At 40.8% G+C, this 22,003-nt stretch overlaps 1 protein-coding gene across 5 annotated transcripts in view; it reads right to left on the reverse strand.

Annotated features, from left to right (window-relative positions):
* Positions 1-2,172: 2,172 nt before the first annotated feature.
* The window catches only part of mllt10 (MLLT10, histone lysine methyltransferase DOT1L cofactor), a 41,425-nt gene continuing 21,594 nt past the window's right edge, over positions 2,173-22,003 (reverse strand). For 4 of the 5 annotated variants that reach the window (XM_023949925.1, XM_023949922.1, XM_023949924.1 and 1 more), the window contains 14 exons: positions 18,952-19,050; positions 18,420-18,756; positions 17,507-17,722; positions 16,919-17,398; positions 12,249-12,406; positions 9,303-9,420; positions 7,273-7,345; positions 6,084-6,277; positions 5,488-5,637; positions 5,358-5,413; positions 4,950-5,251; positions 4,733-4,756; positions 4,488-4,578; positions 2,173-4,331 (listed from right to left, as the gene is read on the reverse strand). In XM_023949925.1, the coding sequence (XP_023805693.1) occupies positions 4,047-4,331; positions 4,488-4,578; positions 4,733-4,756; positions 4,950-5,251; positions 5,358-5,413; positions 5,488-5,637; positions 6,084-6,277; positions 7,273-7,345; positions 9,303-9,420; positions 12,249-12,406; positions 16,919-17,398; positions 17,507-17,722; positions 18,420-18,756; positions 18,952-19,050 (2,583 nt within the window). In that variant the 3' untranslated portion in view covers positions 2,173-4,046. The remainder of the gene's footprint in view (positions 4,332-4,487; positions 4,579-4,732; positions 4,757-4,949; positions 5,252-5,357; positions 5,414-5,487; positions 5,638-6,083; positions 6,278-7,272; positions 7,346-9,302; positions 9,421-12,248; positions 12,407-16,918; positions 17,399-17,506; positions 17,723-18,419; positions 18,757-18,951; positions 19,051-22,003) is intronic. The other variant, XM_023949923.1, reaches the window with a different exon arrangement.

A 22,003-nucleotide genomic window follows, 5' to 3' on the forward strand; every position in this document is an offset into this window, starting at 1 on the left:
ACTGTAAAAAAAAAATTTAATTTAATTTTTCAAATATTTTCAATATTGTTTATCTGAAAAAACTTAATCTGGCTGATAGTTGTTTTTCATACGAAACAGAAAATAAATAGACAAATGTCTACAGATTTTGATTTTCTTTTATCTTGTCAAAAAAGGTATAAAAATAGTGTTAAAGTGTGTTGCATTAGTCTGTTTGCCAATAAGCTTCACATATCTGTTGTGGGTCACTTATTGAAATAATAAGAGCTGTTTGTGAATGAAGAGGGATGAGGCTAAATCCTGCTGTTTCTCTTTGCCACCATTATAATACAAGAAGAGTGACCTGTGGGAGGCACACACACACACTCACACACACTCACACACACTTAAACTCTGGGAATCTCCTCAGCTGCCCCCCTCATACCCTTCCCTTCCTTCTTTTTCCTGCACTGACAGCCCTAAACACCTCTGCTCTCCGGATCTGGTTCCACTGGGCACCGGATCAGGGCCCCTGGCAGCTGACTGCAAGTTTCTGGCCAGGATTAAGCCTCCTAACGGCAGGCACTCTGTGATGATTTACACAGCATTACTGTACACAGCGGCGGCTGCTTCCTTCTGCTAATGGTTTATTACACCAGAGCCCCTCTCAGCTTTATTGCTCAGCCTCTTTGAGGGGAAGGTGTAATTAAATAATTTAACAGAATCACAAAACATATGTTAAGACCTGCGCAGGAATTACTGGTGGCACTTGTTTCCTGGTTCTCTTTTCATTTCTGCTGGGCTGCCATGGGAAAGATGATGGGAACTAATAGACTGCAGTTACTGTGCAAAATGTCCTGTGACACTCTGAAAGCAGGACTTTCTGCTTTTTTTTAATAATCTAAGAGGTATTTATAGGAAATAATACTATTTGTTATTATTTTTACAGAAACTTTTTGTAATGTAGTAAAGTAAAATAGTACTATAACTTCAAACTTTTTGATTAGAAGTTATTCTGAAAACAAATAAAATAAATAACGTTTCCTCGGCTGGCCTGATAATTTTGTTGTCCTGCCTCAACTTTGTGGTCAGGCTTCTGGCTGGTCAGTGCAGAGGGGGCCTCCATCAGCTGGTAATGCTTTCCCACCCCCGCGGAGGGGTCTGTGGGGAAAAGTGGGGGGTTGATCGATGATGGACACAGCAGCTCTGCCCTCGGTGTGAGAGGGGAGGCAGCTCTGGTGGTAGGGGGGTCGAAATAGAAGGTCCGATGTGGTGGAGAAAGGGGGGGGGGGGGGTTATACAGCCTGCTTTTGATTGACAGGGTGAGGGGAAAGGGGGGGGGGGTTACTCAATGCAGGTTAGACTGTTTGTGTGTGTGTGTGTGTGTGTGTGTGTGTGTGTGAATTTGTGTGTGTGCGCACGCACGTGGAGCAGGAGGATAGCGAGCTTTTAATTACAACGGTGGAGGAAGATGTAGCAGAATTGTGCCCCCCACTTCCACAGCGCGAGCGCACACGCACAGCTCCAGCAGCTGTAAGTTATCAGCTTTGGTTCCTGTGTGTGTACATTTATTAGGAAAATCTTCAGGAAAAAAAGGAATATATATAAATATATATTACACTCCATCTATAATCCTCCAGGTTTTTTTTTATATACAAATATATATTTGATATATTATACATTTTTAGACTTTAAATTTCCTCCACTGACATTATAATCAGCTCATCATTAAATGTAAAGATTGTTAAATTGTGAATTTTACAATTCTTAAAACCTTCTGCAATGCCTGCAAATTTAGTTTTTCTGCTAATTGAAAATTTTCTCTCATTTTTACTGTAAATCGTACATTTCTTCAATTTTGTTACCATTTTGAAAATATGCAAATTGAAGAATAAGCTAATGTTAACATTTATTTTTTGAATTGTCATTCTTTGCTTTAACTTTTGTTTTTTTGCATGTCAGTGTTTTTTAGGAATAAACCCAGCATTACAAAATTTGTTTGATGCATCAAACCACTCGTTTCAAAATTACATTAATTTAGCATCTACACGTTAGCACACATGTAACTGAATTTGCTTTCATGGCTGGAAATAAATTCAGGCATCGAGGGGAATGTTTAAGAATTGCAGCAGAATTTTGAGTTCATGACAAACAATAAAATAAACTCATGACACAAAGACTTCTTTTGTTATTTAATCCAAGTTTTTTTTTTTGTTTTGCAATACATTGTCAGACCCACTCCCCCCTCAAAAAAAACGAAACAACAAATCAACTTATTTTTTACATCTGTACAAAATTGATCCAAACAGATGTGCACAGATGTAAACATGGTGCTCAGAGTATAAAACCATCCAGAAAATGGTGCATAATTTTAAAAAAAGGAAGAAAAAAAACACACAATGTCCCTGCACATATAAAAATAAATTAATACTTTTGCTGTCCAGTCATTGTCCATCTTAATCGTCTGGTCCTAAAGATTCACACACACAATCTGAGGTGTTTGCTTTCCTTTACATGGCCAATCACAATCACTTATTTACACCAACGGCCAATGGGAAAGCTTTATGTACACTTTAAGAGGTAAAACCGGCGCCACCGAAGGCCCCTGAAACACTTCCTCCTCTCCAACAAACAGCTATATACACCCCACCCCCCAAAGTAGCTTTCAAACACAAACTGAAGGAATTAGTTTACAGCAAGAAGAGACTGTTGGGAGGGGAAAGAGACAAAACTGTACACAGTAGTACAAAATGTGAAGTCACAAAACGAACGGGCTGTAAAATATATTATCTTGTGCCCAACACACACACACACACACAAAACCCTCCAGATAAATAAAAAGCACAACTTTGATATTACAGAATGCAGCAGAATAAAACTTCCTAAATTATTAAAGAGACAGCAGCCCAGATGGAGCGAGTGTTTTTTTCTTCTTCTTGTGACTTTGCAGTAGCAATGCAGCGTTTTACCAGTGGCTTTGTGGAAAAAGTTGGCAGAGACGTAAAGATAACAAAACAAACAAACAAAAAAAACTCCTTGGGCCTCAGGCACTTGGGTTTGGACCCTGATTGGCCAGTCCTGACTGTGGTGAGTCTGCAAATGGCCGCTGCCGCCGGTCTTTTAGGTCCTGCTCAAGAGGTAGATGCAGCAGGGGGCTGAGTCAGGAAGATGAAATGTACAAACCCCGCTAGACTGGTTTGAGTGGGGATTAATGGATCCCTCTGCAGATTCAAACAGTCGTTTTGTTTTTTAAAGTTGAAGGCATTTCACATTCCGGATTGAGCCCCCTGTATCTGGCCCAGATAAGAACAGTCGAACTCGAGGCTTCTGAGGTGACCGCGGCTCGCTGACGTGAGAGGATTGCAGACAGACTGAGACGTGGGGGAGAGGCTGCAGTGAGAACATGTGGAATTTTTTCACAACACTGACCCAGAGTTCCTCCTGGGACTACAGCGAGACAGATGTCAAACATTCATCTGCTACTGCTCACTGCTATTCTCAGGAACTGTTTTTCTGGGTTTGAGCATGAGCTGCTGTCATTTTTCTCTTTTCTGGTTAACCTTGTAGTTGCGGCTGCGCCTGCGTGAGTGTTGAGAGAGCAGCTCTGGTTGGCTGAAGCCCCTGAGAGAAAACAGCAGAGGAGACCGAACCGTCGTGGGAAGAAGAGCAGAGGAGGAACACATGACAGACATACTTTCTGGTAATTCAACTTGATTGTTCATTTACCGGAAAATTAAACAGAATCATACAATGCTCAGGTGCTAAACAATTATATACTATTAGGAAAATTAAATTAAAAACATATAATCAGACAAAAAGTAAAAAACAAAAGCAGCACTACAGAGATAAAGAACAATATCTAAAGTTTTAAAGGAATAAATAGTGTGAGTTGAGACAAAATGAACCGAAAAAGTGGCAAAAACAAAGGAAGCTGAAATGACTGCTTTTCCTTTTCAGCAGTTTTCACTATAAAACAAACAAACGATCTGCTCAGATTTCTCTCAAGGTTGACCAACAGGCTGATCTCAAACTCTGCATAATTACTGAATAAAAAAAAAAACACCTCCAAAACAAAAGAGCATATGCCGTCATGTCTTCTCCTGCCCCGCAACGCCCACGGCTTTCTCGGCTAGCCGAGGCTTCTGCGCCCCTGAGCCGTGCGTGTCGGTGTGTGTGTGCTGCAGCGCCAGGAAGGGGTTGGCAGTGATGGCGCCTTGGCCTTGGCTGGCGGTGCCGGGCAGCAGGTTGTTGATGGGGATCTGAGCGGAGGAGAGGGAGATGGAGGGAATCTGGGCAGAGGAGGAGAGGGACTGCAGCTGCTGGAGGTCCTGCTGCTGCTGCATCAGTTGGTAGAGCAACACCTGCTGCTGATCCTGCGAGGTTGGAGGGAAAAGAGAAGAGGAGGGGGAGGAACAAAGATAGAGGAAGAGGGAACCACCCCACCAAAATAAAGGGGAATAATTGTGAATCACAGAGGAGACTTGTGGTAGTAAATGTTGCGAGCGTTCAGGTGTCTGTTAGGGTCTTACCCCTGAAGGTTGGGAGGCCAGCAGCTGCTGGAGCTGCTGCTGCTGCAGGAGGAGCCTCTGCTGCTCCGACAGTAGGCCGAGCCGCGCCGTGCTGACCAGACAAAACAACAATAAACAAACACGAAACATCATCTGAGCTCTGAATGACAAAAAGCTCATGGAGCCAGTCTAACAGGACTGAGAAAACCGGAATCAAATCAGCCAAACATGCATTTCTAAACTGTGATCTGCTGCAGACCTCTCACCTGTTCTTACTAGTGGCTGAGCTGCTACAATCCAGCACGCAAGCAAGAAGACACAAAAGCAGAGGACCTGTTAGGTTTCCTGAAGGTACATATTCTGCTGCTTTAAGAGGCTTATATACCCTGTTGTGGACTTTGATTTTATGATCATCCTGGGACTCTAGCAGCTGTCAATTATGTGAGGCGGGCCTCGCCGGTGCTGACGGCAGCTGTTCCGTACCTGCTATTGACGGGCAGAGTGACGCCTGCAGCTGCTCCTGTAGTGTGTGTGTGGGGGCTGGCGGTCCCTGCCGGCGTCTGGATCACACCGTTTAGTGCTCCAACGATCCCCCCGATGCCCAGCACGTTTCCCGCCCCCAGAGCGCCGATAAGGCCCGTCACGCCACTCAGCCCGGCTGTGCTGGCCCCCACTGTCGCAACCCCATTGAGAGCCGGCTGAGGAGGGCTCTGGGAGACGGAGGGAGGGGTGGAAAGGGAGGAGGTGGAGCCATTGCTGCTGTGGCCTCCGCATGAAGCACCGTCCTACAGTGCAGACAGAGACATAAAGGAAAAAAGAAAATCAGAAATAAAAACGTAGATCAAGACTCTGATTAGCTAACTATAATCCATTGATAGATTTCATCCTGACCTGAGCTGCTACAGGTAAAGACGAGTCACTGACTCCAGCCTGGGTACCTCTGACCTCTGCAGCACAAACATCAGCAGGTTAGAAGAAAGCGGCGAGGACATACGTTCGAGTCTGAAGCAGGTGGCTGTACCAGAGGAAGCAGTCGAAGGGGTGAAAGGCACGGATAGTTGAGCGCTGAGAAGCTGCAGCCTCTCTTTCTTCATGGTGAGGGTTTTGATCTGCTCCTCCAGACGCCTGTTCTCCTCCTGCAGCTGATGGAGCGACTTCAACATTCCCACTACTGACAGGGAGAGAGGAGGGGAGAAACGTTCTGTCACCGCGCATCAGGAAAGAGCCCGGAAATGGGTCAACAATGCAGAAACTGAAAATGCGTTTTTGAGAGGAAATGTGTCAAAACAAACAAGAAGCAGATTTAGCTTCTACAGCCTCATGTTCAAAAAATGAGGTTTCAGGGGTCAGAGGTCAGCTACAGCTTGTGTAGTTATGCAGGACAAAAAAGAAGGACTTGTAGGCCTAACATTGGTCCTTTTAACAGCTAAGCTCTTTTTCCCTTTATTGATCACTGACAGGAAGTTCAAATAACTGCTAGAGAAAGATGGTAGTTGGAAAGAGCCGGGGGACTACATAAAAATTGAAATCTGTGGACATGAATTTAGGGAGATTGCCTTATTTCACTAAAAGAGCAACAAAATCATGACTAAACAAAAATGGAGTGTGCCCCCTCACCGTCTCCTTGGGCTCCCTGCTGCAGCAGGAAGCTCTGCCCTTCGTTCCACTGCCTTTCCAGGAGCTGCTCGATACTGGTGGCCACCGGGGGCAGCGTCTCCCCGACGCCTCCCCCAGACCCTAGCAACCCAACCCCCGGCCCTGGCAACGACCCCAAAGAGTCATAGCGGATCTGCAGGCCACCAATGGGAGAGCTGAATGAAGGGAAAGAGAGCATGGGTAGAAAATGGAGAGATGAAGAGGTCAATGGGGAGATTAACGACCCAACATAAACGTCAGACAAACATAGACACTGCTGGCTATAAAACTACATCAATTTGTTGTTACAGTGGCCTCTAATGAAAAGGGGCCAGGCTTTCTGTCTGCAAGTGTGAGTCAAAAAAAAAAAAAAAAAAAAAAGGTTGGGAGAGGGAGGAAGAAGGAGGACACCAACGGGGAGAGGCAGACAGAAAGGGAAGTCTTGATGCGATAAATCTCGATGTGTGCTGAGACAATCTGTTGAGTGTGAAAGAGCGAGGAATGAGTGACAGTCCAGAGCGCTCGAATAGACACGCGAAGTGGAGGAAAATTTACTTATCAAATTAAACCAAATTTAAACCCTTCACCCCAAAAATACGATTTTTTAACAGATAGATTTTTGTCTTTAAAGTAAAAAGTAAGCTTTAAAATGTTATTAGTACTTCAAAGCACAGTGATAGATTTCATGTCATGCAATGTCGGAAGTATTTTAACATCATGAAACAAGCCACATGGACATTTAAAGCATCACCAACCTTGTCAACAGAAACCACTCATTCCACAAAGTGCCAGAAACAAATAAATACTCGTCTGTTTGACAGATATTTCCACCCGGAAAGATCCATGTAAATACTCCCAGATGGAGAAGATGGAGTTAATCATCACGCTTTTCATCCGTATGAAATTTAAGCCAAAAAATAAAGATGTATATATATTTTAAAAAAAGATAGCTACCACTTTCGAAAATACTAGTTATCGCTGGCTGGGAGAACAAGAATTGCCTGTAGGGGTAAAAGCGAAAGACGAAGGAGTGTGTGAGGGGAGGAAGAGAGAGGATACGAGGGGCCAGCGGAGGGAAAAGCAGCAAAAGGAGGGGTGGTGGCGGGGGCAGACAGGAATGTAAATGGAGAGTGCAGGGTGGGAGGGCATCTGATCGAGTGTGTGCATTCACCGCGGGGTGGTCTTGGGAGAAGCTCTTACGGAAAAGCCCTGAGATCCGCCACTGCCGTCTCCCACCTCCTGATCTGCAAACCATGAAGACAGAAAATCAGCAGAATATCTCAGAGCATCATTTCCTTTCTGTTCCGCATTGTTTTATTTTTGTAACAAGCAAATGTGATGTTTGCACATCTCTGATGGCAGACAAAACACCCATTAAAATCTCAAAACGCTGACCTTGACTGAAATACCTTTTACGTAAACTTGGATCAATCCTCAAATTACACACTGGAAAAAAAAGTGCTTCATTGTTGAAAATGACAAAGAAAAAAGCTTTTAAAATGAGCACATCTTTATGAGAGAGCACGCTTCATGGTTACAAAGGTTCATGGCAAAATGCTCCAAATTATTGGTCCTCGAAAGATGTGGAAGAATCTCTGCAAATATAAAAATTGTAACTACAACTTCAGGTGTGTCAATTCTTCATTAAAGAATTTTGCGACAATGAAAAATGTATTTGAAAGCAAAAATGAGTTTCCTTACTCTGAACAACACTAGAAAAATTAGTTGAAACAAAAACTTTAGAGGGCGTCCGCAAACAAGACGGGTCGTGGAGAGCTTTGGTGTGATACAGATCTATCCAAACTATATTAAAGGTATCTTGATGCTTCTGTTTCTATAACCACTTCCGTTCTTTGTAGCTTTTCGTAGAGAAACCCATCATTCAAACTCATGCGTCTCCTCCTCTCTACCTTCTGTGAGAGCCTCCATCTCTCCTCCCTCTGGGCCTCTGGCCAGACGTTCCTTTTCATTTTCCTCAGTGAGAGTAATGAATCACACATGCACCGACACTTCTGCATTTACACACTCACTCCAACTCCCCTCTACTTAAGACAGTCAATACCAGCTTTTACCCCCACCAGGTCACCTCCCTGGTTTCTAGCGCTCTTCTGTTTCAGACTCCTCTATTTTCTTTCTATCGCCTTTCCGTCTTGGCACCTCCCTCCAGACACTCCAAAGTAATGAGAGATGGATGCCAAAGTAAACAAGCTTTTTGCAAACAAACACACCTTTCACATTTGGAGCCGCATGATTCTTATTTGCTGACAAACGGACCATGCAGTTATGCTGACAGCTACGGGCCACGTTTAAGCAAGTTTACAAAATCAATCCATTTTTATTTAACAAATCTAGAAATCAGTAACTGTTCAAATAAACTACTTATGTTTGGGGGGGGGGGGGGCATTTTGTACAGATCTAGTGGAAGATGTGGTTTGACGTCCACCTGCGTCTGGTCACTGCAGTCGGTTCTCAGTTTTCAAAGGCTTGGTTCAAACTGACGTTTCATTACAACAAAAGCCCCTTTGAACACTACAAGCCTAAATCTATCCATGTAAATGAAACATTCAATGTACATCTACCTCTGATGTGAAAAGCAAAACCAGAAAAACCCTGAACTGAAAGGAACTCAAGACTTTTACAAAAGAAAATGGTTCAAAGCTTCACAGGGATTGATTCAACATCTGTTATTTTAAGATTAGTCCTTTCGTCTTTATAAACAACTGTAATGAAAATTTAGATTTATCCATGATGAAACATATTCACAAAATACATTTAAACTTGAGTACTTATTTATTGTACTTATACTGAAGTAGAGTTGTGTGCAGAAAAGCAACAGAGCTGTAGAAGCAGAGCTCAGTGGGAGGGGCTTAAGACTATCACTGACCCTTGACCTCTGCGGGATCACAGGTCATGCCTCAGGCATTATCCTCTCTGTTGCACACATACATGCACACACACAAACTAACAGAAAAAGAGGCAGAACGTGTTTTCTAAATCTCATATTTATTATGTTGCTCGTGTGTTTCGATGAACAAATGAACTAATTATTGTTAACACTGTCATGCCTGAATTTTTTTTCCAGTTAAATAAAAAAATATTCCTAATTTTCCATTTGAGGTGTTCATAAATGAAGTGGATTCCTCAGTTACCAAATGACTGAGCATCGATAAATGTTGAGACGTAGAGCAAATGCTGCCTTACCTGCTGGTGTTGCCTCAGACTGAGCGATGAGAGCTGCCATGCTGGAGTTTGGGTTCAGTCTGTTACCAAACATGTGAGGAGGAGCCAGGTTAAAGACCGATCCTGGCAGCCCGCTCACCTGAGGATGAAGGAGCACACAGAAGGAAAGCAGCATTACCTGAAAGTAGCAGCTCATTCGGGGATTCTGAATTTGAGAGAACCAAGAAATAAAAGGCCAAAAGAAAAAGGTTTTGGCAAAATGAGATTTTTTTTTTTTTTTGCAAAACTAAATATAAAACCTTGTATTTAATTCACAAAAATTAAATAAAACATTAAAATGAATAGAATTCTGTAGATAAAATAATTTTACACAATTAATACTTTTGCGGTAAAAATATTGTAAAATAAAATAAAATAATACATTTGATTTTCAGCCCTCTATCTTTATAAAATATTGAACAGCAAAATGAATTTAAATCAATGGAATATAACATTTAAATAGAATACTGAAATAATAATACATTACTGAAAAGGGTGAAAATCAGAACCGAGTTTTTTTTTACCTGTAACATATTTTTAAAACAAAAAAATAATGCAAAAACACTGAAATAAAACCCCAAATGTGGCTTGTGTTCTGTTTGTATCCACAAATATTTTAATAAAATGATTCAATTTTAATTAAAAAAAATAAACACTCTTTCACATTTAATATGTCACTAAATTTCCCTGCAAATACATTTTTTGTAAATACCTACATCTGAACATGTATTTTTTAAATAAACCTATAAATATCTACCCCCCCCCCCCCCTCACACACACACAGAGGGATCAGAGTCTGCTGCCGACATGCTGACAAAGTGTTTCTGATGCATAGCATTTAATCCAATTAAGGCATTTCCCAAATATGGGCAGTGGTGTGAAGGGTGGGGTGGAGTGAGCAGGAGGACAGTGCGGGTGCAGCACCAGGAGGGGAATGTGCTCCATCTAAAAGAACAAAATGGCTGATTGTTGAATGCAAAATAAGTGTTTTTCTGCAAAACATGTGACGAAGCATGAAAAGGCTTTGGCTCAGAGAGCAGGGAAAGATCATGAAATCTGTGGAATCAATTTTACTCTGAAAATATTCATTAGAAATCATTATAAATACCTAAATTTAAATACTTTGAAGCTGAAAATACATTCATATTTACTGTGTAAAAAATTTACGTTTTCCTAGACACACTCGTTTATTCTAGTATTAAACAAATTCAGCAATTATCAAACGTCCACCTTACAAAATAATAGCATGTAGAAAATGTGAATAAAAAGAGCATAATTCTACTCCTAATCAATTTTAAAAGGGGGAATCTCTCCATTCATCTCCCCATGAACTGAAATGACTTCACATTTCTCCCCTCACTGGAATGACCCTGCCCCTTTTCCCATCGCCATTCATTTTTCATTGACATTCTTTCTTCATTGGTCGCTCTCTGTCCTGGCTGATGGCCAATGACAGTCGGCAATGAGTCCATGAGTGGACTGAAACAGCAAGCGTACGCTCAAACCCACACACAAAGGTCTGTTGTTAGCATCATTCTACAGTTGTGCGATTCCTGCAGACCAGCAAATCAAAGTCAGTGTGTTACACATTACACTTTACAAATTTACCCATTTATCCCCCCCCCCCTTTTTTTGGGGGAAAAAAGTGGCCTGTTTTCTTCTGTTTACAGACCCCCCCCCCCCCCCACCACCACCACCACCACCACCTCACATCTCCATGAACATGAAATGAACAAACATATACAGCTGGACTCCAGGCATGAGTCTAAAGCTCCGACACACCGAAAACAAACACAATCACACTTCCCGCCATCTGTGCCCCCCCCCCCCCCCATCTCTAATGTGGAGCTTGTCAGATGTCATTACATCACAGGACAACAAAGTGGGGTGGAGGGGTGACGGAGGACAGAAAAAAAAGGTTGCAGCTGAAAAAGTGTAGGTGAGAAAAAAGCAAATAAAAGTCATGACTGAGAAAATAAAATCTGAACAGAGGGCTATGTAGAAAAGAGTTTCGCACGCATGAGAGTGGAGGGGGGGAATCTGTTGTCTTTATCAGGGTTTAAATTGATCAGATTGGACTTAATTGCCTGGAAACTAAATGCTAGCTTAAAAAAAGTTAGCATCTGCTACTGATGCAGAACAATGTGTCTTTAAGGATTAAATCCTTTCAGATTGATTGATTATTTTTCTTTAATACGAATAAAGTCTGCAGCAATTCCTGTCTCATACTTTTACCATTTTGTATGTAAACAATTTCAACAGCTGTAATAAGTGTGATGATGTTTTAAAGCAGCCTTAATTTCAAACGTTATGATTCTCCTTTTTCTTCCCTCTAATTTCTTTTTTCAAATATGTTTGATTTTGGCAACTAGAAATCATAAATAGTACTTAAGGAAACAAAAGAATTCCCGAGTGTGGCTATATTTTTTTTATAGAATTGCAAAAACTATTTTTCAAATTTGTGATTGAACCTTATATTTGACTGAATATGAATATAATCTGACACTGTTAACATCCCTTAGGATTCCAGCACACTTCAATAAGTCAACATTCATCAAGCTTAATTAGAACTGAATTAATGTGGAAAATTTTAAAGTCTGAAAAGTGTTCAAAAATGGGTAAAAGAAAAAATGTTAGTATTCATATTTTGAGCTTTTCACAGATCCATATGACTGTACAGGTGCAGCCAACCGTCAGCCATAAAGTCCCTTTCAAAACACACTCCACACAAGGTCAGAATAGACATTTCACAAATAATTAAGGAATGATAATAGTGCCAAAAGATTTAGTGCGGAAGACATTTAACTGGAGTGCCTGGGCTTATTTGTGTTTTCATATTTTAGCGGCACTTGAGCTCAAAGATGTGCGAAGGGATGTTGAATACCGAGAGGAAAAGGCTGTTGAATAGGCGGTTTGCGTTTGACTCACGTGTGTGGAGGCTGTGCTGTTAAGTGGTGCGGTAGCTGTGAATGGAGAGGGCGGGGCAAGGGAAGGAGTGGGCTGTTGTTGCTGTGACAACTCCGAGCCTGCTCCGCCCATGGTAACAACTCCGCTCCCTGACGATGAGCCATCTCCAGAGAAGACACCTGTAAGGAAATACAGCGAGAGCTATTATTACTTGTAAAGAACAATCATATTAGTAACTGTAGCTTTTACTTATTAAAATTATGAAACAGTTTCCACTTCTAGGACAAATTTGGATCAAATCTGTAAAAGTTCCAGATTATGGCCTCATTCTTTATCCTGTTCACTCCTAAAACTCAAAACATTAGCATTGTGCTAAAAAATGATCCGCTAACAAACAAAACCTACATTTAAAGAACTTTTTCATCCACTTAAAGTATTTATTAGGTTGATAAAATTTAATAAATTATATATACAACCCAACAATTATTGCATAAATATAAAAAACATTAAAATTAAATTTAAAAAGTTAAACAAAAAAGACATACAGGACACAACTCTTTGCGTCTAATATTTATATAGAAATTGAGAGGTTTTATTTGTTGTGCTTTACAAATGTAACCTTTAATAACCTTTAATTAAAATGCTATTTCAATTCATCTATAAATATTTTTTCTGGATACATTTTCCATCATTGCCCTTGCACACGTCTACCTCCCCTTTCAACCCCTTGTGCCTGCCCACTGAGGATAAGCCCTGCCCCTGCCCCCCTTTGACCCCAGTAGAGGAGGGGAGGGGAGGGCCCCCTCAGTCCCACAAAAGCCTGAATGGCTCAGGGCAGCGAGCATTCACTGGGGGAACAAGAGATCTTTGTGCCAGAAGGAGAGGGGAGGAAGGAGGGAGCCATCCATAGATACAAGCGCTACATGGGCTGACATGCTATTAATAACGCTTTGCAATATGCAGCAGAAAAATTGATACCCAAAGTGGGGCAGCACAGGCTCAGGGGGCATGTGGTCCAACACAGGCTTCAGCAGCTGGATTAGGGGCCCAACCAACACTTTTTGGGATAAGAAACACACAAAGCATTGCAGTGGTGACTAGGGGGGGCGAATGCCCATCAATATATTATTAAATTTGATTAATTTAAAGTACATTTATTGTATATAAGCTGTTGACTACATTTGCTAAAAAGCTGCAGTTTAAAATGTTCTTATTTCATGTAATAATTATTTTTAACAAAATTACATCAACAAATGAGTTCATTAGTTTACATACTATTCTTTTCAGTTAAATATACTTAAAAATAAACATTACTCTAAATGACAACAAGGATGGTATTGTTTTTGCTTTTTTTTTTTAATAAAAGTTGTGTTTGTGTGTGTTTACTCCCTCAATATAAAAGCAGAAGACACAACAGCAGTGCTTTTGAAACCAGGTAGTACTTAGAAAACCTTTTATATTCCATAATAAAAAAAATTCAAGAAAAAAAAAAGCATCTACCGGTAAATGTGTCTGTGGCACACAAGTTCGGGCTTGTAAACCTGAAACCTATTTGCTTGATCAACAATTTTCGCCCCTTGAGCACAACGGCTCTCATTACTTCTACTTCTCAAGCTCAAAAAGAACAACCAAAAAAACGGTAAAGCTGTTATCAGAAAAATCCTTCATATCTATTTTCAAGGGCTGAATGTACTCCCAAAAACATGAATGCTATCATAAATCATCATTACCTGTTAGAAAGGTAATTCTTTTGTGTTTAGAAAGACTATTTGTGTTGAAGTGAAACGATACTCATGTTGACAGCAGGTAGTTAAAATTATGCCTTTTAAACAAAGCACATTAAAAACCACAAAATACCATAAAAGATTTAGTTTTTTCAGGGGTTTTTTCTACCAGTAAAGATAAAGATTCTTTACAGTTAAAATAACATCAGTCAATGAAGGGGGTTTGTGATGTGACTGGGAAAAAAAACACATTTTAGTGCAAACATTTTTGAGCTAAAATCCACAAATCTTTAAAGAAAAAAATCTACAATTCTCTTAACTTTTTAAAAATACACCGTTTTATTTAAATACATGCTGTAGCTGTTTAAGTGTATGAATGCAGTTAGCTTTGATTTAAATGCATGTTTAATAGTTTGGGGGTTTCTCTCCCCGCCAAACCCAAACTCAGACAAAAAAAAAAGCTTTTAAAAAATTATTTTTATCTTATTTTATTCATTGATGTTTAAATATTTTTGTCTTTTAGCTGATAAATCAAGTGTGTGTAATTACGGACTTGCAGATTCTTTTTATCCAAAAATATTAGCATAATACGCTTAAACGGATATTCAAATGAATGACCATTTACAGTATAATTTATCTCTTTTTCTTGACTTTCCTCCATATCTGCTTTGCATTAGTGACACCATGCTGCTGGAACCTATAATTTAATATGATAATGCCATCATATAAATTACTCAACAAACCCAACAATAGAAGGAGCATCTTTCTTTTCCTTATCATTTTTCACGTCTTTCAATACTTGGACTCCAGCTGGCCTGAATAAATCCTCTCCAAGTCAGCATCGTTCCTCCCCCCACCCATCAAACCTACCACGCTCAACTAGCCGTCCCATCGGTGACCCCGGCGCCATCAAACATTAACCTAGCCAAAATCTGACCCTCTGTTTCTCCCATCCCACCGACTCATATCTATCAGGCTAACTATCTATCCATCAGCACAGCGGAGTCAGCAGACAGGATGGGGGGGCAGATAAACTCCAGGATCCTTCCTATTGCTGCCCCGCTGACGTTAACCCTTTGCTAAATATTTACAGTAGGGTGGGGAACACATGATTCTGTCTCACAGACACATGTATGAATCACACACAACCACCACGGTTTGCCCTACATGATTTCAACAGCACCCCCGCATCGGTGAGAAGCACAAACGCAACCGACACATTTGTCTACAACAGCAAAAAAAAAGAAAAACTTTCAGAACTGCTTTAAAAGTACATCCTCACTGAAGTTCAAGAAGAAAACCACTGACAGTTTCTGTGATTTATTTAACTTTTAAATGTTTTTGAAAGAAAGATGGCTCAATCTAGTTTTTTTTTTTTTGTAGTTCCTTCATTTATTTGGTAAATTGAGCAAAATGTGGAAAAAATTAGACTCAATTTAGAAATATCGCTAAAGCCTATATCAACAGTTTAAGGTTCAGTATTTTTCCCCCACAATTTTGTACTTATTAAAACATGTAAACAATAAGAGACAACAGTTAAACCTTAAAAAGATTTCACTAATTTTGAATCACTGAAACATTGAATCAAACAAACGTAATCTTTCTTCAAGACTGATTATTTTTCTGTTACCAAATCAAAGTTTAAACTAATTAAGATTTTTTAATTAGAAAAATGCTAAAAATTTTAAACAAGTGCTCTGTTCAAACATTAGTCTTATGCTAATATGACTTGCCTCACAAAAAAAAAATTAAAATAGGCAATATACATTTAAAGAAAAGGCAAAAAAAATCTGCTGTCATTAAAAAACATTTCATGTTAGAAAATTATACAACCTTCTTCTTTAACTTGCAAATGCATGCATCAATTGCTCTACTACTAAAATGTATTTTTATTTATTTATACATTTACGCCAACAGGCCGAAGCCCATTGATCAACTAAATAACTAAAATCAAAGAATGTTCATACAAATATATATGAAATTTGTTGTCGTATTTATATTTTTATTTTATATTTGAGCATAACTACTCAAGATTAGTGTTTAAAATGAAATAAATCAAGAGGAATATACTGTTTATCACCAATAATGGAGTTATACGTTTAGTGCATCTGCAGTATTCATTTACAGCACAATATGTTCATGCACATCACGCATATTTCTATTTAATGTTTACATAAGCCTGCACTTGGTGCTGTCCAAACAACACGGCATATTTGTCTAATAAGCTGTGATTTAAAGACGGGGCAAAGTGGTAGCAAAGAGAGCTGTTGAAAGATGGAGGAAGGAACAAAGAAGTGATGATTCTGGAAGAGAGAAAGAAAAAGAAGAGACATGTGGGGAAGTGTGGACTGTGCTGAGCCACCTTCATCAGCAGAGAGGAACTCCAAAGCATAAATAAAGACAGTTGCCAAGCAACTGAACACGCTAGGGAAAGGGAAGAATCACAGACGACTTCCACGTGTGAGAAAAAGGAAAATACAACACACACAGAAAAACCAGCATATAGACTGATAGACCGCAATAAAAACCCTTTCTATGCGAGTGTTAATATTTCCAAATACAGGAGCCGTTTCTACTCGCGTTCTTTTTAATTTGATAGCATTCAGGGACTAATGAGATGACTGAGAGGAACAGTAAATACAGCACTGGCACACACAAGATTTTCCTGTTTTCTAAAAGGTGCTCTGAGATGAATTTCAAAATGAATTGCTTCAATTTAAATAAAATAAATTGAAACCCTCCATACAATTAGTTATTACATTTCATAACTTGCTGTCAATCTCTTAAATAAAGCCAATATGTTGCTCATTAGCCAAGAGAGAATTTTCATCTATTCTTGACTTTTTTTCATTTTGATTTTTAAACAGACGTTTGGGAAAGTTAACTTTTGTGTTCAACTTTGTGTTTTGTAAGACTAAAGACACGAAAAAAGCTGAAGTCTTCCGTGCATTTCTGCATCCTCCTCACCTGAGACAGTAGAGGTGGAGCTGCTGTTGCTTTGCAGGCCTCCGTTCCTGAGGAGTGACGAGGATTTCTGAATCCCGCCACCGACGCCCATGACCCCCAGCCCCCGTTCTGCTCCTCCTCCAATTCCCACTCCTAATCCACTGCTGGAAACTAAACCTGGCCGGCCTGAGAGCGTGGAGCAGGCAGAGACGGCAACGGAGGCGGTGGAGGAGGAGGTGCTGGTCGATGACGAGGTGGGGAGAGTTAGGGATGGTGCTGGCTCAGTGGGCTTCACGTCTGTGGTAAAGCAGGGTCCAAATCTGTTTCTCCAATTGCCTTTCTTTTTCTTTTTCACCCCATCTTCTGTCCCTCCGGTAGGGGCTCCGCCAATACCAAGTCCAGTGCTGGAAGGCTGGGCCCGTTTGAAGCCGGTGGACCCAACCAGGCTTGCTGTCTCACCTGCTGTGTGACTGTGGGAATTCTCATACAGCTTCCCGCCCACTGCGAGGAGACCAAACAAACTCAGTGATATATGTCATTACTTCATGTGTAAAAAACAAACGGAAAATTTGATTAAAAAAAAAAAAAAATCACATAAAATGGTCTCGCCTGCAGAAGCTGTTGTGGGAGACATGAGAGAACCAAACAGGGTTGCTGTTCCTTCAGAAGCTCCGCCCTCTGAGCTCGGTTTGACAAGGCAGCTGCTGAAGGTCGGTGGAGATGAAAAAGTAGTTCCACCACTGGGACGCAGCGATGAATCTGTGAAACTTATGAAGTCGGAAGAAGGTGCAGAGGGGGTTTTGCTGGCACTGGTCAAAAGGAGGCCTAAAAGCGAGAACAGACGAGTAGAAAATGTAAAGAACGACAGAATAAAATAAAGAAGTACAAAACGGAACAAAGAAGTGGAAACAAAAACATGTGACATTGACAAATGGACTACAACAGAACAGATTTCAAGATAACCATAATATCCAAAAAAAACATTTAATCAACTCTTGCTCAATCTAATAAACAGTACGTCTTTCTTGATCATCCAATCCTCTTGTTTATCAGCGGAAGTTTTTTGTAACTTTCCTCCCTTTCTTCCCCCAGACAGCTGCAAAATATCGCTGCCAGACACAGACGCACACCTGACACAAGTCTCAAGGTTTTGATAGTATAAAACAGGCCTTTCAATGAGAACAGTGACTGCTTAACTTCCCCACATGCTCTCCCCGCCGGCGTTTGTGTGATTGCAGACAGGGCCCCAGATAACAGGAGGCAAAGGCCAGTCGAGACGAAACAGTGTTATCACACACACACAGAAAAGTCTGGTGCCTGAGCAAATGACACAGCACTTTGACGCACACCCACAAGACACACAAATCCCCCACTTATGTAGACTTTAATTACAAAGCGGACTGTGGAGTTGGGCTCCATTGGCAGTATTGTTTTGTGGGTGGACAGAGTGATAACAGAGGACGATTTGTCTTTGGGCTTGTATGATTTTAACAGATTAAACCATTTGCTGTCATCAATTCACCTTGATGGAAAGGGCCGGTGGAAGCAGACACAGACGTAGAGGAGGTTGCCATAGTGACCACAGTAGAGGGAAGGGGCTTCCCTGAGGAGGTGAGGGACTTGCGCCCGACCCTGGATCCCACCGCATGACCCGCGCCACTGTTCTTCTTGTTCTTCACCTCAGACGCGGACTTGCCCGGATCAGCAGCCAAACCATCCTTGGTATTGTTGCTGGAGTGAGAGGAGGACACTTCCTGAAAGTTGGCGTTGGTGAACCGGGCGGCGCTGTCATCCAATCTCTTCTGTGAAGATGCTGGTAGGGAGTTGACAGCTCCTGCCGAACTTCCGCTGTTGTAGGTCTGGAGGAGGATGAGAAAGGAGGGTGAAGGTGAGCTTTCAGATTGAAAAGGGAGTACAGGAACCATAAGAACCTCCGGAAAAAAAGGGGGAGGCAAACTAGATAAACAACAGGGCTTGAGAAAAGCAGGCTGAAAAACACAACATTAGGAGGTGGAGGAAAGAGGTGTAAAGGACCGTGTGCAAAGTGGCCTCACCTTTTCTGGGACCATGATGTTTGGTAGGACGAGCGAGGGTGACATGTCCATTGCAGACTTTTTGTGTTTCGGTTTGTGTCTGTCGCGCTCCTTGTGTTTCTGAACATGTGGAGTGAAAAACAAGAAAAAAAAATTCAAATAAAAATGCTTAGAGTGAGTGAGGGGGGGGAAAAAGGGAAACTAAAAATTACAACCAAAGCCAGTAAATGAAAAAAACTGAAAGCCTGTTCTGTGATCTTTGAATGAAAATGGCTACTAAAACGTGAAAATGATGAGAAAGTATGTTGTGACTTATTAGGATATCAGAATAAAAGAGAAGAGCATGTGCTTATGTGACTGAAAGGAAATAGAAAAAAGAAGGAATGTGGCATTTCAAAGGCTCAATCTGAGATTAAAGCCTGAAGATCCACAAAACAAGAGCGAGATAGAAGCAAGATAAAAAGAGGCAGGAAAAAAACAGGAATTTAGCATGCTGCTGTACAAAAAACTGAGTGCATCTGAGTGCCGTGTATTGAAGCGTTCAGGCTCTTGTAGTTTTATCAATCATATCGCTTCTCATGGACCATCAAAGCTCAATTTACACCCTCGCCCCCACAGCCAAGCCTCCCTCATACCCAAGGTGGCGACTGGGTGTCAGTGCGTTGACACCTCACGCGCACACGCCCCACACGTGGATTTGCAGACAGGTGCACACGGTCTAATTGCACACTTGCATGCATGCAGCCGCACACCCACTCTTGAAAATAGGAGTCGAAAATATGTAATGATCCTAACAGACGACACGGGACTCAACATGCTGGTGAGGCTCAGTGTCACGACAATTATAAAACAGCCCGAACCCCTCCCCAGCTTTCCCCCTAGCTTTTGTTGAGAAGTGATCATGAGGAGGCTTGTGACAGTTTAGCCAGACTTCCTCTGTGAGTGGCAGTTAACAGACACCACCCGCCACATCAGGAGACGGCAACTTCTGTGTCCTCTTTGTACACTGGTTTCCACTAATCTTGGCTTTACAGGCGTCAAAAACAAGTTTACAACTTAAACTTAGTTTTTAACCATGGATTTCCTCTTTTTTTGTCTTGCCTTCTTCCCATTTTAGGACATTACTAACTAGAGCTTTTGTGTTCATTTATGTTAGGATGTCTGTAAGAATGTTTTTTTGGCTTTAACGTTAAATTTTATTTTCCACCTTAAAGGATTCAGTTTTTAAAAGGACCATAAGTCTTTTTTTAGCTCTGTCAAAAGTGACACAATCAACAGATATTTGCTTTTTGTTAAATAGATTAGTTACACAAACAAAATTCAATTGAATACTTCTCTTTTGGAGACGGAAAAAGAAACTCAATATTAGTTGTTTCCGAAAAGGCTCACAGAATTGTACAAATAAAGCAAATTACCCCAAAGCTTCTGTTGGAACAAAAGGATAAGAGAGAGAAGAGAGTGACAGACGGAGAGGTGAAGTCTTTGTTTTTCATTAACATTCCAGAGGAAGGTGTTGATGGACAAAGGCTGAGCTGAGAGGCTCAGGTGGCAGCCACACACACAAAAAGCCAGAACCCACAGATGTGGGCGTGGGAAACATAACATGCACACTAAGTAAATGTGACACGGTCTTATCAATCAGGTCAATTGATTCTACAGCCAAAGGGAAAAAAAAAACCTTTAAGAGTTTTCCTCCCTTTTTATCTCCTCTGCAGGTCACCACTGGTGTGATCATTTGATCAGGGGGTTTGGGAGTGGAGGCAGACGATGACAAAGCCATGCATCAGCATACCTGCTTAAAAAACAATTCAAAACTCCTTCACATCCATGTTTCTCTGGAGACCGCAAAAGGGTCCTTAGATTAAAATAAAATAGAAGTAGATGTAAAGCAAAACAACAAACAAAGATCTAATGAGATGAGCAAAAACAACAAAAATGCCCCCTGTGTTGTGTCTTAATGGACCAAGGTGATTTGAACCTACATTCTTAAAAAAAGAAGGGAAAGGGGACATTTTTCACAGAGTTGGATATGAATAAAATCTCTGTGCAGGAAGAAGTAATTAATCACCACCTTTCTTCACATCTAGAAACCCCTAACATGTGAAGCCTACATTTGATCGCTGATGAGGCAGATAATAAAGGTTAGGGATAAAACAAGCAAAAGTAAATGTTAGTAATCAGTGCTTAAGTCAACCACATGCCGAGTTTGTAAAATTAATAAAACTATTAATAATATTAAGATGAAAAGACAAAGTATTATCTACTCGGGATTTGACAGATCTCCAATTAAACGGTTCCCAGTTCATCTCGTGAGCCTGGGGGGGACAGGGGGACTGAGATAAAGACGGAGAAAGAGAAGCAGGCGGGTGGGGGGAGATGTGTGGAAAGGGAGGAACAGGAAGTAAAAGAAAAAAATAATCTGCCCTGGTCTGGCAGGAATTCCCTTGTGCAGTTTCCTGCAGGACTTCTGATTAGCCATTGTGTGTATGTATATATGGATGTGTTTCCTGCAGGCCTTTTTCTAGGCAGCCATTGTGTGAGGGGAGGGGGGAGAGGATTCAAGCCCCTGATATGAGTTGAATGCAGGTTTGAACACAAGGTGGGCATACATCTGGGCCTGAAAACCATACACAAAAAAGGGTGTAGGCTGACTAACATGCAATCTGAAACCACAGATTTCAGACAAGAATTGAGAAACAAGGCAGTTTTGCAAAAAGGGTCTGAATATATAAATTCAACCAGAATGTATTAACCAAAGCTACAGCAGAGACGGTAAATGTCACATGGATAAATTAGCACATTCTCCATATTATGGTACTGAATAATCAACACTCAGACCAAGAGTATATAAAATGCACCCCTTGTCTAATTTTAGGTTAAAAAAATATATAGTACAAATGAAAAGCTATCTTTAACAAAAATCTACAAAAAAAATACAAAAAACACAATCTGCATTAATGTTGGGTCTCACAGCAAAATGAAGCATCTTCTTAGGAAAGGAGCATTTCAAGGCCTAAAAGCCTTTGTTTGATGTAGACACTGCTCGCAATGAATATTTAAGCCTTCAGCTTAT

Source organism: Oryzias latipes, chromosome 20, assembly GCF_002234675.1.
Source record: "Oryzias latipes chromosome 20, ASM223467v1".
In the NCBI taxonomy this organism is placed as follows: Eukaryota; Metazoa; Chordata; class Actinopteri; order Beloniformes; family Adrianichthyidae; genus Oryzias; species Oryzias latipes.